General features: G+C 41.6%; 1 protein-coding gene across 1 annotated transcript in view; it reads right to left on the bottom strand.

Moving 5' to 3' along the window:
* Window positions 1-9118: 9118 nt before the first annotated feature.
* LOC130082200 (prolactin receptor-like) overlaps window positions 9119-14243 on the bottom strand; it is a 10038-nt gene continuing 4913 nt past the window's right edge. Inside the window, exons 2-8 of the mRNA XM_056246960.1 lie at window position 14243; window positions 13994-14163; window positions 12624-12802; window positions 12054-12207; window positions 11856-11943; window positions 9984-10053; window positions 9119-9691 (exon numbers count right to left, since the gene is read on the bottom strand). The exon at window position 14243 is cut by the window's right edge and continues 117 nt beyond it. Of these exons, the coding sequence (XP_056102935.1) occupies window positions 9119-9691; window positions 9984-10053; window positions 11856-11943; window positions 12054-12207; window positions 12624-12802; window positions 13994-14163; window position 14243 (1235 nt within the window). The remainder of the gene's footprint in view (window positions 9692-9983; window positions 10054-11855; window positions 11944-12053; window positions 12208-12623; window positions 12803-13993; window positions 14164-14242) is intronic.

Raw genomic sequence — 14243 nt, 5'->3', positions numbered from 1 at the left:
CATTTGATCAATGAGTGGAAATTGGTTGTTTTTGCATTTTTCTAAGCAGTTGTGTGTGTGTGTGTGTGTGTGTGCGTGTGGTAGTCTCTCTCTGTGTGTGTGTGTGTGTGTGTGTGTGTGTGTGAGTATAAATGTGTGTGAGAGTCTGTCTGTGTGAATGTGTGTGTTTGAGTGTGATGTTTGTGTGTGTGTGTGTGTGTGTGTGTGTGTTTGAGTGTGATGTTTGTGTGAATGTGTGTGTGTCTGTGTTTGTGTAAGTGTAAATGTGTGTGAGAGTCTGTGTGTGTGTGTGTGTGTGTGCACTCTTAAAAATAAAGGTTCTTTGTTGGCATCAGTGGTTCCATGAAGAATCTTTAACATCCATGGAATATTTATTTCCACAAAATGTTCTTTAGATTATTAAAATGTTCTTTGCTCTGAGAAAAAATGCTCTTTTAACTAAAGGTTTTCACTGAAAAGTTCTTTGGGGAACCAGAAATGGTTCTTTGGCATCTCAGTGAAAAACCCCTTTGGAACGTTTATTCTAAAAGAATCATGAACCACAGAAACTCGTGATCACACACTGTCCGTCAGCTCACGGCTTTATTCAACCACAGATGACAAAATAGAGGACAGAAACAAAAGCTTACAGAATAAAGCACACAAAAATAATCTAATGTACAAAAAAGTGTTATAGTTAGAATATATACTGCATTTCTGTGACAGCGGACACATTTATTACTGTATAAATCTCTCTTTAAATATGTCAGAACCTTTCTAATGTGTTACTGTAGTTCATCTGCAGGTATGAACAGTGCGTTAGGAGTGTTTATGTACATTTACAGGAAAACCCGCACGATTAAAGGCACAGACACGACACGGCCAACGAGAAATCATCCATCAGAGAGGAAAAGCAGAGGACGTTTTTCTGTCACTGAAATGCAAATAAAGAGAAACAGTGTTGAACAAATAACACAGTGCTTCAGTCTCTCTAATGCACACATATAAAACCATGTGCACACACACACACACACAATATAGAAGCTCTCTCTCTCTCACACACACACACACAATATAGAAGCTCTCTCTCTCTCACACACACACACACAATATAGAAGCTCTCTCTCTCTCACACACACACAATATAGAAGCTCTCTCTCTCTCTCACACACACACACACACACACACACACACACACACTCTCATTATTGTAACATTAATATGAATCTCTCTTTATGTATGACACTATTTTATAAAGAGCTCATATGAAACTGCTTCAAAGTCAAGAAGAAAAATATAAAAATAAAACAGCCATTTTTTTTCTCACAAGTGTTTTATATACGGCACTCTTCAGGAAAAGGCTACAGGAGTCATTAAAGGTGTTGAACCTACAGAAAAAGATTTGCAACTTTTAGTGCGATTAAAACCCTGGATATAAAGTCTAATTGTCAAACATTAGATCCGGTTCACACTATCTGCTTAATCTCGAGTGCAATAACAGTTACAGATATTAAAGCAGGGTTAGTGTTTCTGACGCGTAACTCCAGATATTAAAGCAGGGTTAGTGTTTCTGATGCGTAACTCCAGATATTAAAGCAGGGTTAGTGTTTCTGACGCATAACTCCAGATATTAAAGCAGGGTTAGTGTTTCTGACGCGTAACTCCAGATATTAAAGCAGGGTTAGTGTTTCTGACGCATAACTCCAGATATTAAAGCAGGGTTAGTGTTTCTGACGCGTAACTCCAGATATTAAAGCAGGGTTAGTGTTTCTGATGCGTAACTCCAGATATTAACCCTCTGATGGTCGATTTAATTTTGTAACCGAACAATATTTTTTTTTTTTACAAATATAATTTTACTCTGTTTATTAATGTTTTTACTCAACATTTGTGCAGTTTTTGGAGAATTTATGATTTTTTTTAAATTATTATAAATAAATAAATAAATATTTAATTAAATAGGATTTTTACAAAAAAACAGCATTTTATGTTAAATAAATTTTATAAAAGACCCAGATTTCTAACTTTCATTCCTGGGGATACCATGGATAATTTTACAAGGTTTAATGTAAGATTTTTGCCCATTTTTTGGAAAATACAGGTTAAAATTTGTAATAAATCACTTTAACCACTAGATGGCTATAGAGCTCCATTATATGCTATTTGCTATTTGAATTACTGAAAGATTTAGTTTCTAAAGTTGGATTCAGTTGGATTCATATCTAAATATTATAAAATCACAATTATAACAAAAATAAAATATTTTTTGTCAAAATTTAGCATTTTTTGTACTGAAAAAACACTATGCATGGTAAACCGCATGACTTCTGCAGACAGGGTTGGAGCAGGTTTGGCACTTCACTGTTGTTGTTGTTGTTGTGTGTGTGTGTGTACATTTTATTTTTATTTTTATGTGTACAGTGTCACCAATTTATTTTTGTGGTGGTTCTTCATTTTGTATGATTTTATTTGACAAATTATAAGACTTTTTATAGCCTTACAAATGTATTCCTGTTTGTGTGTCTGTGTGTGTGTGTGTTTGTGTGTGTATGTGTGTGTGTGCACATTTTCAATGCGTCTAAGTGTTACCAATTTATTTTTCTGGTGGTTCTGCATTTTAGATTATTTTATTTTACAAATGATAAGAGAACAGTTTTTATAGTCTATATATTCCTGTATAAATGTATTCCTGTTTATGTGTGTGTTTGTGTGTGTGTGTGCGCCTGTGGTGAGCATGATAATTTTGGATTGTGGATGTTTTTTGCATTGTTGGAAGTGTGCCACTTTATTTCTGTCATTTCTGTCTATGTGTTCTACATTGTTTCTGATTTTGATGATGTTATTTTGTCTATTTTGATAGCGGGGTCCAATAGACCCCGAAGACCACGAGTGTGACTATTTTTGTCACGCCAACATAAAAACAGATATCATGATTTTTTTTTTTTTTTTTTTGTAGATCTAGAAAGTGTTGAGAGCCGTAGAAAGTTTCAAACCATTTGGACAAAGAGAACATTTTTTTTAATTTGAGCAAAAGTCATTTGGGGTCCAATAGACCCCGAAGACCATCAGAGGGTTAAAGCAGGGTTAGTGTTTCTGACGCATAACTCCAGATATTAAAGCAGGGTTAGTGTTTCTGACGCATAACTCCAGATATTAAAGCAGGGTTAGTGTTTCTGACGTGTAACTCCAGATATTAAAGCAGGGTTAGTGTTTCTGATGCGTAACTCCAGATATTAAAGCAGGGTTAGTGTTTCTGACGCATAACTCCAGATATTAAAGCAGGGTTAGTGTTTCTGATGCGTAACTCCAGATATTAAAGCAGGGTTAGTGTTTCTGACGCATAACTCCAGATATTAAAGCAGGGTTAGTGTTTCTGATGCGTAACTCCAGATATTAAAGCAGGGTTAGTGTTTCTGACGCATAACTCCAGATATTAAAGCAGGGTTAGTGTTTCTGACGCATAACTCCAGATATTAAAGCAGGGTTAGTGTTTCTGACGCATAACTCCAGATATTAAAGCAGGGTTAGTGTTTCTGACGCATAACTCCAGATATTAAAGCAGGGTTAGTGTTTCTGACGCATAACTCCAGATATTAAAGCAGGGTTAGTGTTTCTGACGCATAACTCCAGATATTAAAGCAGGGTTAGTGTTTCTGACGCGTAACTCCAGATATTAAAGCAGGGTTAGTGTTTCTGACGCGTAACTCCAGATATTAAAGCAGGGTTAGTGTTTCTGATGCGTAACTCCAGATATTAAAGCAGGGTTAGTGTTTCTGACGCGTAACTCCAGATATTAAAGCAGGGTTAGTGTTTCTGACGCGTAACTCCAGATATTAAAGCAGGGTTAGTGTTTCTGATGCGTAACTCCAGATATTAAAGCAGGGTTAGTGTTTCTGATGCGTAACTCCAGATATTAAAGCAGGGTTAGTGTTTCTGACGCGTAACTCCAGATATTAAAGCAGGGTTAGTGTTTCTGACGCATAACTCCAGATATTAAAGCAGGGTTAGTGTTTCTGACGCGTAACTCCAGATATTAAAGCAGGGTTAGTGTTTCTGACGCGTAACTCCAGATATTAAAGCAGGGTTAGTGTTTCTGACGTGTAACTCCAGATATTAAAGCAGGGTGGCGCTACTCTAGCTGTAGTGACAAGCAGCAGGTGTGTTTGTTTGACTGCGTTTTGTTTGTCAGAAGTGCTTTAAGTTTCCTGTTTTGATTCGCTGTTTGATGAAAATGGACTAGATACTATTGTTCATTCAAGCAGTCGCCATGGAGATATACTACGCTGTCATCTTATGGACTTTATGGATTTACTATGTCCAAGGCGAACGCAGCCAGCAACGTGAGCCGGTAAGGACATATTCTCGAGAATGTTTGATGCGATGGGACAATCCGTGTATGGGAAATATATATTTGGACCCGCTTGTATCTGAAGACATTCTAGCTGAGATCTCTAGGCGTAGGTCTCCTGGAAATGATCGCAAATACTCTCGCAAAGAGAGGAAGCGAGGAAGGAGAGGTGGCGTCCGACTTCGGTTAAAACGACAAAAAATACGCCGTATTCCGCTCCCTTCAATAATACTCGCAAATGCTCAGTCGCTCAGAAACAAGATTGATGAGCTTCAAGCAAACTCGAACTATTTACAGGAATACAGGAACGCCTGTATTATGGCCTTCAGTGAGACGTGGCTGTCGTCTAAAGACACCGACACGGATTTATCGATCAGCGGCTTTGGGGCGCCAATTAGGTTGGATAGAGACGCAGAAATCACAGGGAAATCTCAGGGTGGTGGTGTGTGTGTATACATAAACCAGCGGTGGTGCAGCAACATCACCATCAGGGAAAAGATATGCACTCCTGACATCGAACTGCTTTCCATCTCCGTTCGCCCGTTCTATCTCCCGAGAGAATTTCCCCAGATATTTGTGACTGTAATATATATTCACCCCAAAGCAAACACACAAACTGCTGCCGATATCATTCGCAAAGTGACTCAAAGACTTCAATCTCTTTCCCCGGATGCCCCGTGTCTGCTTATGGGGGATTTTAATAACTGCAAACTGAGTAAAACCCTCAACTTGTATCAATACGTCACATGTCCAACTAGGAAAAATAAGACTTTGGACAAGTGCTATGGTTCAATTAAGGAGGCTTATAAGGCCTTCCCTCTGGCTCCCATAGGATCCTCAGATCACTGTACTATCAATCTCACCCCGGTGTACAGACCTATGCTTAAAAGGGGGGAAGTTAAAACTAGAGAGATTGAGATCTGGGAGGATGAGTCTGTTCTGAAATTACAAGGTTGTTTTGATTGCACCGATTGGTCTGTCTTCATTAACTCTGTTTCGGATATTGATGAGCTTGTTGATGCTGTATGTTGTTATATTTCTTTCTGTGTGGATTCTATTATTCCCAAAAAGCATGTCAAAGTGTATGCAAATAATAAGCCATGGGTCACTAGCTCACTGAAACAAGTGTTAATGAAAAAACATAGGGCTTTTCATAAGGGGGATGAGCGTGAAATTAGGGAGGCAACTAAGGAGGTCAGAGCAGAAACCAAGAAGGCTAAATTGCAATATAAAAATAAGATAGAGGAAAGACTGGGCAGTAACAACTTGAAGGTAGCATGGGATGGTGTGAAAACAATGATAGGCTTGCAAAAAACACATAATAAACCAGTCCAATTGCCAATGTATAAAAATGATAGCGAGTTAGCTGAAGCGCTGAACACCTTTTTTTCACGTTTTGATATTCATGACTTCTCGGACAAACTACAGAAAATAACTGAGGAACAGGCTCAGGTAGAATCTATACCTTTCTCAATTACAAAGGAGGAGGTTAGGTCTGTATTTAAGAGAATTAAGGTAAATAAGAGTCCAGGACCAGATGGAATTACTGGGAGATTATTGAAGTGTTGTTCAGAGCAACTCTGTGGGGTGTTTGCTGACATTTTTGAGATGTCCCGGGAACAGGGAAGGGTCCCAATGGCTTGGAAGGAGTCTATTATTGTTCCAGTGGCAAAGGGCAACTCTGCAGGCACATTAAATGACTTCAGACCAGTGGCATTGACTTCACTGGTCATGAAGTCATTTGAAAGGATAGTAAAGCGGCTTCTGCTGTTCAGGGTGGGTGGGGCCCTGGACCCTGGGCAATTTGCATATAGGGCTAGCAGAGGGGTAGAGGATGCCCACATTACACTCTTAAATCTCCTTTACAGTCATTTAGAGGGTCCTGGTACACATGCCAGGCTATTGTTTTTAGATTTTTCTTCTGCTTTTAATACTATCCAGCCACATGTTTTAGTCAGTAAATTATTATCAGAATTTAATATTGAGAGTAATCTTGTGAGCTGGATTATGGATTTTTTAACAAATAGAACACAGCGAGTTAAGGTGAATGGTTGTCTTTCTGAAAGGCGTTTCTCTTCCACTGGCTCTCCGCAGGGTTGTGTACTTTCACCTCTACTATACATTCTCTACACTAACGATTGTAGGAGCCATTATAGCAATAGACACATCCTGAAATATGCTGATGATACAGTTATTGTCAGTTTACTGCAGAAACATGAATCTCAGCATGGGCCAGTGGTTGAAGAGTTTGTCAGTTGGTGCGACAGGTCTTTTCTCCAGCTTAACACCTCTAAAACCAAGGATATGCTCATAGATTTTAGGAGAAAACAACTTGGTTCTCCTCTACCCACCTATATAAAAGGAATCAGCATAGAGGTGGTAGAGCAGTATAAATATCTGGGTACTGTGATAGACAGTAAACTCAAATTTGACATAAACACAGAGATGATCTGCAAAAAGGGACAACAACGATTGTACTTCCTAAGGAAGCTTAACTCTTTTAATGTTGATAAGGTTATCATGTCTTTATTTTATAAATCTTTTATTGAATCTGTCCTTACTTTTGCTTTTATTGCCTGGTATGGGGGCATCAGCCTGAGGGAGAAAAATAACCTCAGCCATATTGTGAAGGTGGCTGGTAAGTTAATAGGCTGTCCACAGGTTTCCTTGACAAATATTTATGAGAGGCAGGTTATGAGGAAAGCCGATGCCATATTGGACTGTGTAAATCACCCCCTTCATTGTTCTTTTGAGGTCCTCCCCTCAGGTCGGAGATTTAGAGTCCCTTGTTTTAAGTCCAATAGGACAAAGAACTCCTTTATACCAAATGCAATTAGGTTGCTAAATTTGCACAATTCTTTGACCTAGATGAGTAGTAGTGTATAAGTTTTTAATTAGTAGTTTGTGTTGCTTAATTGTATGTGTATGTGGTGTTACCTGTATGTTTACCTGGCTGCAAGACAAGTTTCCCTTAGGGGACAATAAACTGAAACTGAACTGAACTGAAACTGAACTGAGGGTTAGTGTTTCTGATGCGTAACTCCAGATATTAAAGCAGGGTTAGTGTTTCTGATGCGTAACTCCAGATATTAAAGCAGGGTTAGTGTTTCTGATGCGTAACTCCAGATATTAAAGCAGGGTTAGTGTTTCTGACGCGTAACTCCAGATATTAAAGCAGGGTTAGTGTTTCTGACGCGTAACTCCAGATATTAAAGCAGGGTTAGTGTTTCTGACGCGTAACTCCAGATATTAAAGCAGGGTTAGTGTTTCTGACGCGTAACTCCAGATATTAAAGCAGGGTTAGTGTTTCTGACGCGTAACTCCAGATATTAAAGCAGGGTTAGTGTTTCTGATGCGTAACTCCAGATATTAAAGCAGGGTTAGTGTTTCTGATGCGTAACTCCAGATATTAAAGCAGGGTTAGTGTTTCTGACGCGTAACTCCAGATATTAAAGCAGGGTTAGTGTTTCTGATGCGTAACTCCAGATATTAAAGCAGGGTTAGTGTTTCTGATGCGTAACTCCAGATATTAAAGCAGGGTTAGTGTTTCTGACGCGTAACTCCAGATATTAAAGCAGGGTTAGTGTTTCTGACGCGTAACTCCAGATATTAAAGCAGGGTTAGTGTTTCTGATGCGTAACTCCAGATATTAAAGCAGGGTTAGTGTTTCTGACGCGTAACTCCAGAGTTTGCCGTTTTCATGGAAAGTGCCGAAGTGTGGAAGTTTGTTTCTGACACGGAGTAACAAATAAAAAAAGGTCATTCTGACTTTTTCTTAATTGTGAGTTAAAAGTTTAAATTGCGAAATATAAACTCACACTTTCCTCTTGTATTTGTTTTATTCCGTGGCAGAAACAAGTTTCCATAGTGTAGTCTCCTCAAATAAAGCCTCGGCATCATCGATCGCCTGCGTTTGAGGATCAGGGTGTAAAACGGATGCGCTAGAGAAACTTTATCGTGGGATTGTGTCGTCTGGCTCGTCATCACACCGTACATTCGTGACATCATCACACCGTACATTCGTGACATCATCACACCGTACATTCATGACATCATCACTCGCTCAACCAGCAAACGATGCACCCGTGTTACAACAACTTAATAATTCATATTCAGCCTGATGAGTCTCAGAAACACACTTCCGATCTCCAGACCGCTGGCGTTCACAGTCACACTCGCTCTAGTGTGTGTTTGTTGTGCATATTTTTGTGTTCATGGCTTGTAAACACTTCCTGTTAGCGAAGGGCCGGACGAGGGTATTACCCATCAATCACAGTGAGTGACAAGAGCTCCAGTTCTCTCGGCTGTCCTCGATTTAAAAAATATTCCTGGATCACATGATTGTTAAGATCTGAGTGTGCGTGTGTGTGTGTGTGTGTGTGTGTGATGGGTAGGGTTAGGGGTCGGGTTAGTGCGTGTGTGTGTGTGTGTGTGTGATGGGTAGGGTTAGGGGTCGGGTTAGTGCGTGTGTGTGTGTGTGTGTGTGTGTGTGTGTGTGTGTGTGTGTGTGTGTGTGATGGGTAGGGTTAGGGGTCGGGTTAGTGCGTGTGTGTGTGTGTGTGATGGGTAGGGTTAGGGGTTGGGTTAGTGCGTGTGTGTGTGTGTGTGTGTGTGTGTGTGTGATGGGTAGGGTTAGTGTAAGGGGACAGAATATACAGTTTGTCCAGTATAAAAACCATTACGTCTATCGAGATTCCCCACAAGTACAGCTAAACGAACATGTTTACATGTGTGTGTGTGTGTGTGTGTGAGATTGTACGCTGCAGGTCCTGAGTGTTTGCTGGTTTGCGCTCAGTCTGATGAATGAGGTATTAAAGGCATGGCAGCTTCGCTCGGGTCGGTGTCCTTCAGCTCCTCCTTCTGCTTCTCCAACAGCGCCACCAGCTGGCAGCTCTTGTCCACGTCCTCTTTAAACTGCACGTAGGGTGTGTGTGTGTGTTTCAGCATGTTGGGCAGGTGAGGCACCAGATGAAGCTGCCCGCTGGCCGTCACGCCAGTCACACACGTGTAGAAGTCATGTGACGCTGGCGCGGGGGCGGAGCCTAGAATCATGGTGTAGTCCATGCCTGGGACCGACAAGAGCTCGGGGAGGGCGTGGCCAGGGTCGGGAGGGGGCGTGGCTCCCTCACAGTAGGAGGCGGGGCCACTGGGGCAGTACGGGTTCGGACTGGAGCTCGTCTGAAGGGCCGGCGGTCCCTCGGGGCCGGTGACGGGCTTTTGTTCACAGTGAGACGGGAAGCTGTTGGGCGTCAGGGCCGAACCCGAGTCCATGCTCACCTGGTACCACGTCTCTATGGAGTACTGAGGAGACTTATAGCCGTGGAAACTGGAGAAATGACGATTGATCTCATCGAGCTTCCCATTCTGGAGGCAAATGGACAGAAAGAACAGAAGGTAAAGCAGATGCTTCTTTAATTGAAGTTACTCATGTGGTTCCTACTAAACACACGAATGCTCAAACGTTTCGGGTAAGATTATTGAGGATGCATTAAATAGAACAGTAAAGACATTTATAAGGTTACAAAAGATTCTATTTCAAATAAACGCTGTCTGTAGAGGTTTGATCAGACCACTAGTGATGGCTGAATTAAACAGCACTATTAACCCAGTCAGTGTAGTGTAAAAGGTTGTGTGGTGTGTGACGGGACAGCGAGACCTTCAGCAGAACCGGTTCAAGCCCACGGATGCGCGGTTTGGGAATCGGCGGTAAGAGGAACGCTTTGATTCTGCAGGAACACAAACAGAGAAAGACTTTAATGAGAATGTGGAATGAAGAGTTTCTATTTCATCTTATTATTTGTTTCTTACATATAGTTTTTTTTTCTAATGTATTATTTATATGTTTTGATATGAATTGGTTCATGCACATGGTGTCCCTCAAAGCCAAGAGCAGAACCACGATTATGTTTATGGAAGCTTGTTTCCACCACAGAATAAAAAATAAAAAAGGTAAATGTGACTTTTAATCTCAAAAATACTTTCTTGCAATTCTGAGTTTATCTAAAGTTCTGTCATGAAACTCAAGATGGCGCAGGCTGACCAGTCCTAAACTCAATCTGCTTGCAAACACATCATTCTCTACAGGGCACAGCTGATTGGATCCTGCTGTATCAGTAGCCAATGAACTCGCTGCTCAACTTTCAAATATCCCCACTCATCTCTTTCAAGCCCTTTCTTCTGCAGTTAGGTGTACAGGGGTGAGGTGAGGTGTCTAAGACCCAACATCTAGCTACTGGAGTCCCTCAGGGCTCAGTGCTGGGACCGCTTCTCTTCTCCATGTCATCACTAGGATCTGTCATTCAGAAACATGGCTTTTCCTATTACCGCTACACTGACGACACTCAAATCTACCTCTCATTCCAGCCGGATGATCCGACACAAGCTGCTCGCATCTCAGCCTGACAGACAGACATTTCTTGCTGGATGAAGAACCATCACCTTCAACTAAACCTTGCGAAGGCAGAACTGCTCGTGTTCTCGGCCAACCCAACACTGCACCACAACTTCTCTATTCAGATGGGTTCTCTATTCATCCATAACTCCATCAAGCTCAGCCAGGAACCTTGGAGTTGTGATCGATGATCAGTTGAACTTCACAGACCACATTACTAGAGCTGCCGGTCCTGCATATTTGCCTTATCCAACATTAGGAGGATCAGGCCCTTCCTATCGGAGCTACACAACTCCTTGTTCAAGCTCTTGTTCTGTCCAGACTGGACTATTGTAATGCTCTCTTGGCAGGCCTTCCACTATCACTCCTCTGCAACTGATCCAGAATCCAGAAGAGTGGTCTTTGAGCTGAAGAGACGCACGTCACTCCTCTCCTCATAAACCTGCACTGGTTGCCAGTCGTCTTGTGGTGCATCATCTCAAAGAGACACAGAATCACTTTCACAGACCTTCCCCTGGACTGTTCCCTGCTGGAGGAATGACCTCCCAGACTGAACCTGAGCGGATGAGTCATTAGCCATATTCATGAAACTGATGAAGACGCATCTCTTTCGGCAACACTGGACCCATTAATACTAACACTTACTCTTCTATATCTATATACTGTATATATATATATATATAAAACTGTGCTAGATTAACTGGGACTCGTCACGCCACTTGCATATTGCTGCATTATTGTTTGTTTGACTGCTTCTATTGTTCTCCTCATTTGTAAGACACTTTGGATAAAAGCATCTGCTAAATGATTTAATGTAATGTAATGTTAATACTTGCTGCAGCGCGCTTTCAGAAACTCTCCTCTTTCCCCAGCTCCACCTGTATAGATACGGGCAATTCATGTGTTATATTGTACAGCAGCATGTCGTGTGTGTGTGTGTGTGTATTGGCAGCAGCAGCGTAGCAGATCTATTCCACCAGGACCAAACATATCAACATTATCATACCCATTACCATCCCAAACACTGCGAGAGTTGTCATGACAGCCATACCAATTAAGAGTAATAAAGTCAGAATTGCAAGATAAAGTTGCAACAACCTTTTTTATTTTTTATAATTAAAAAAGTACCTCACTGACCTCTTTCCTTGTGGAATAAACCCAAAACCGATGATGAGGAAGGCCATGATGCCGAGGCTGGTCAGCAGAATGAAGACCAACAAGCGATCTGACACACACACACACACACACACACACACAGACAGATGTTTAGAGCATGAGCTCAACCTTCACATGTGACAGACGGGTCAATGCCTGTGTGTGAGTGTGTGTGTGTACCGGACAGAGTTTTGCCGATGACGCTGATGTTGATGGACTCGCTCCATGCGCTCCAGTGTTTGCTGTTTCCGGAGCGGCACCGGACCATGAACTCATACTTTCCCACCGGCAGACCCAACAAGTCAACATGAGGCTCCCGCAAACGCTCCTTCACCTACGGACACACACCACACGTCCTCAATCTTACTTAAAGAGGCTTTTCTCATAAACATTTCTAGAATTATTGTGAAACACTTTACAATACGGCTGCACTACTGCATTAATTCACGCTTAACTAATGCACAGATAATTATGAGTTAATGTATGATTCATGAAGAACTAAATAATCTGGCCTCTAAAATTGCTATAAAATCAAAGCCATATGTCTAGCCAAGCTGCTAAAAGGATTTAAAGTATCGATTCCATGGTAACACAATGTCCAATTTCAAAACCGTTTTCAGAGGATGGATTTTGAGTGTTCAAGCTTTCGATTGATGCCTAATTGATGAGGATTATAATGATTTATGTGCATAATTGTGCTCCTGTATTGTACAGTGTTCCCAGTTGTTGTCCTAAAAGCGAAGGCCGTACCTTCCATGTGTCGGGCTGAGCGAGGTTTCTGTAGCGCAGCTCGTAGACCAGCGTAATCCATCCCTCGCGCACCAGAGACGCGATCGGGAACATCCAGGACAGCGTGACGGAGCGGCAGGATTCACAGTGGCTCTCGTTCAGCATGATGTAGGACAGGTTAAAGGGCGGGTCGGTCTGCACTGCAGACGCAAACACACCAGATCATGATTATTGAGGAGGATGAGCTCCAGAGAAACCGGTTTTCCTATCTACCTCTTTATTACTGTGAAGCTGCTTTGAAACAACTGTACTGTCTAAAGTGCTGTAGAATAAAGCTGATTGACAAGCTGTGAAACTCTGCATTTAGGCTGCAAATCAACCTTTAAAAATAAAGGTTTCAAAGGTTGTTTTTTTTAAAGCGATGCCATAGAACAGTGTTTCCCAACCCTGCTCCTTGATGCACACCAACAGTGCACATTTTGGATGTCTCCCTTTTCTGACCCATATATTTCTGGTCTTGGAGTCTCTACTAACGAGCTGATGAGTTGATTCAGGTGTGATCGATTAGGAAGAGTTGGAAAATGTGTAGTGTTGGTGTGCCTCCAGGAACAGGGTTGGGAAAAACTGCCATAGAAGAACCATTTTTGGTTTCCCAAAGATCCTTTCAGTAAACAGTTCTTAACTCTTTCCCTGCCATTGACTGAATTTCCCAGCGATCCGTGTTTTCACTGTTATGCGGTAGGGGGCGCTATTACACATCTTCTGAAAGAGTACAAAATCTCCCGATTAAAACACAGGACAGGAAGCAGAAACGAGCGATAGAAGCATTGCTGACGCACATGTAAATTATAACGCGATCATCAAACTTTAAACAGCATCTAAATCAAAACTGCCGAACGTTACTGAAGAAATGCTGAACCCATTAGGAGGAAACGGCTGCGACTCGATCTACTCCGTCTGTGTTTATGATCATCGTTCTGAATCCCATTCGGATGAACACTTTGACAAAAACACAATTTTCTCAGCTTTTTGATGAAACTTACACACATTCAAGTGTTGATCAAATATAATGAATGAAGCTGAAATAAAAGCTTCTTTCTTTTGATATATTGCATGTTCAGATATTTATACGGCAAAATATTCTGGTTTGGTGAAAAGGATAAAAAATGCTGGTGGGGAAAGAGTTAATAAAAAAAAAAAATCTCTTAGTGTAAAGAAAATTACAGTAATCTTAAGAACCTTTTGTGCAATGGAAAGATTTCATGGATTATTATTAAAGGTTATTAAAGGTTAAGTGGGTAAATCCCAATAAAGAGACGTTATTTGTAAGAGTGTAGGGCAGGACAAACACACACTCCTCAGTGTGGACAGGAGGACGTGATGTCCTGTACCTATATCGGCCACGTCCAGGCAGTGTCTCTGCGAGGTCCGCGGGCCCGAGGCCGTGTGAGCCGTCACGGTCATGCAGTAGATCTGCCAGACCTGCGTGTGTCTGGTGTCGAAGAAGCAGCTGTTGGTGCCGCTGCTGGTGTAGTCGGGACAGTCCTGAGGAGCGTCATCGCTGCGGAGATCACATGACCACATCACTACACATGACTCATGACGGCACTCTATAGACTATCATCTGGCGGGAGTCTCACC

The sequence above is a fragment of the Rhinichthys klamathensis genome, unplaced genomic scaffold (assembly GCF_029890125.1).
Source record: "Rhinichthys klamathensis goyatoka isolate OS25496 unplaced genomic scaffold, OSU_Roscu_1.1 h1tg000041l_1, whole genome shotgun sequence".
In the NCBI taxonomy this organism is placed as follows: domain Eukaryota; kingdom Metazoa; phylum Chordata; class Actinopteri; order Cypriniformes; family Leuciscidae; genus Rhinichthys; species Rhinichthys klamathensis.
The sequence above is the reverse complement of the archived record's forward strand: the minus strand, read 5'-3'. Positions and strand labels throughout refer to the sequence as shown.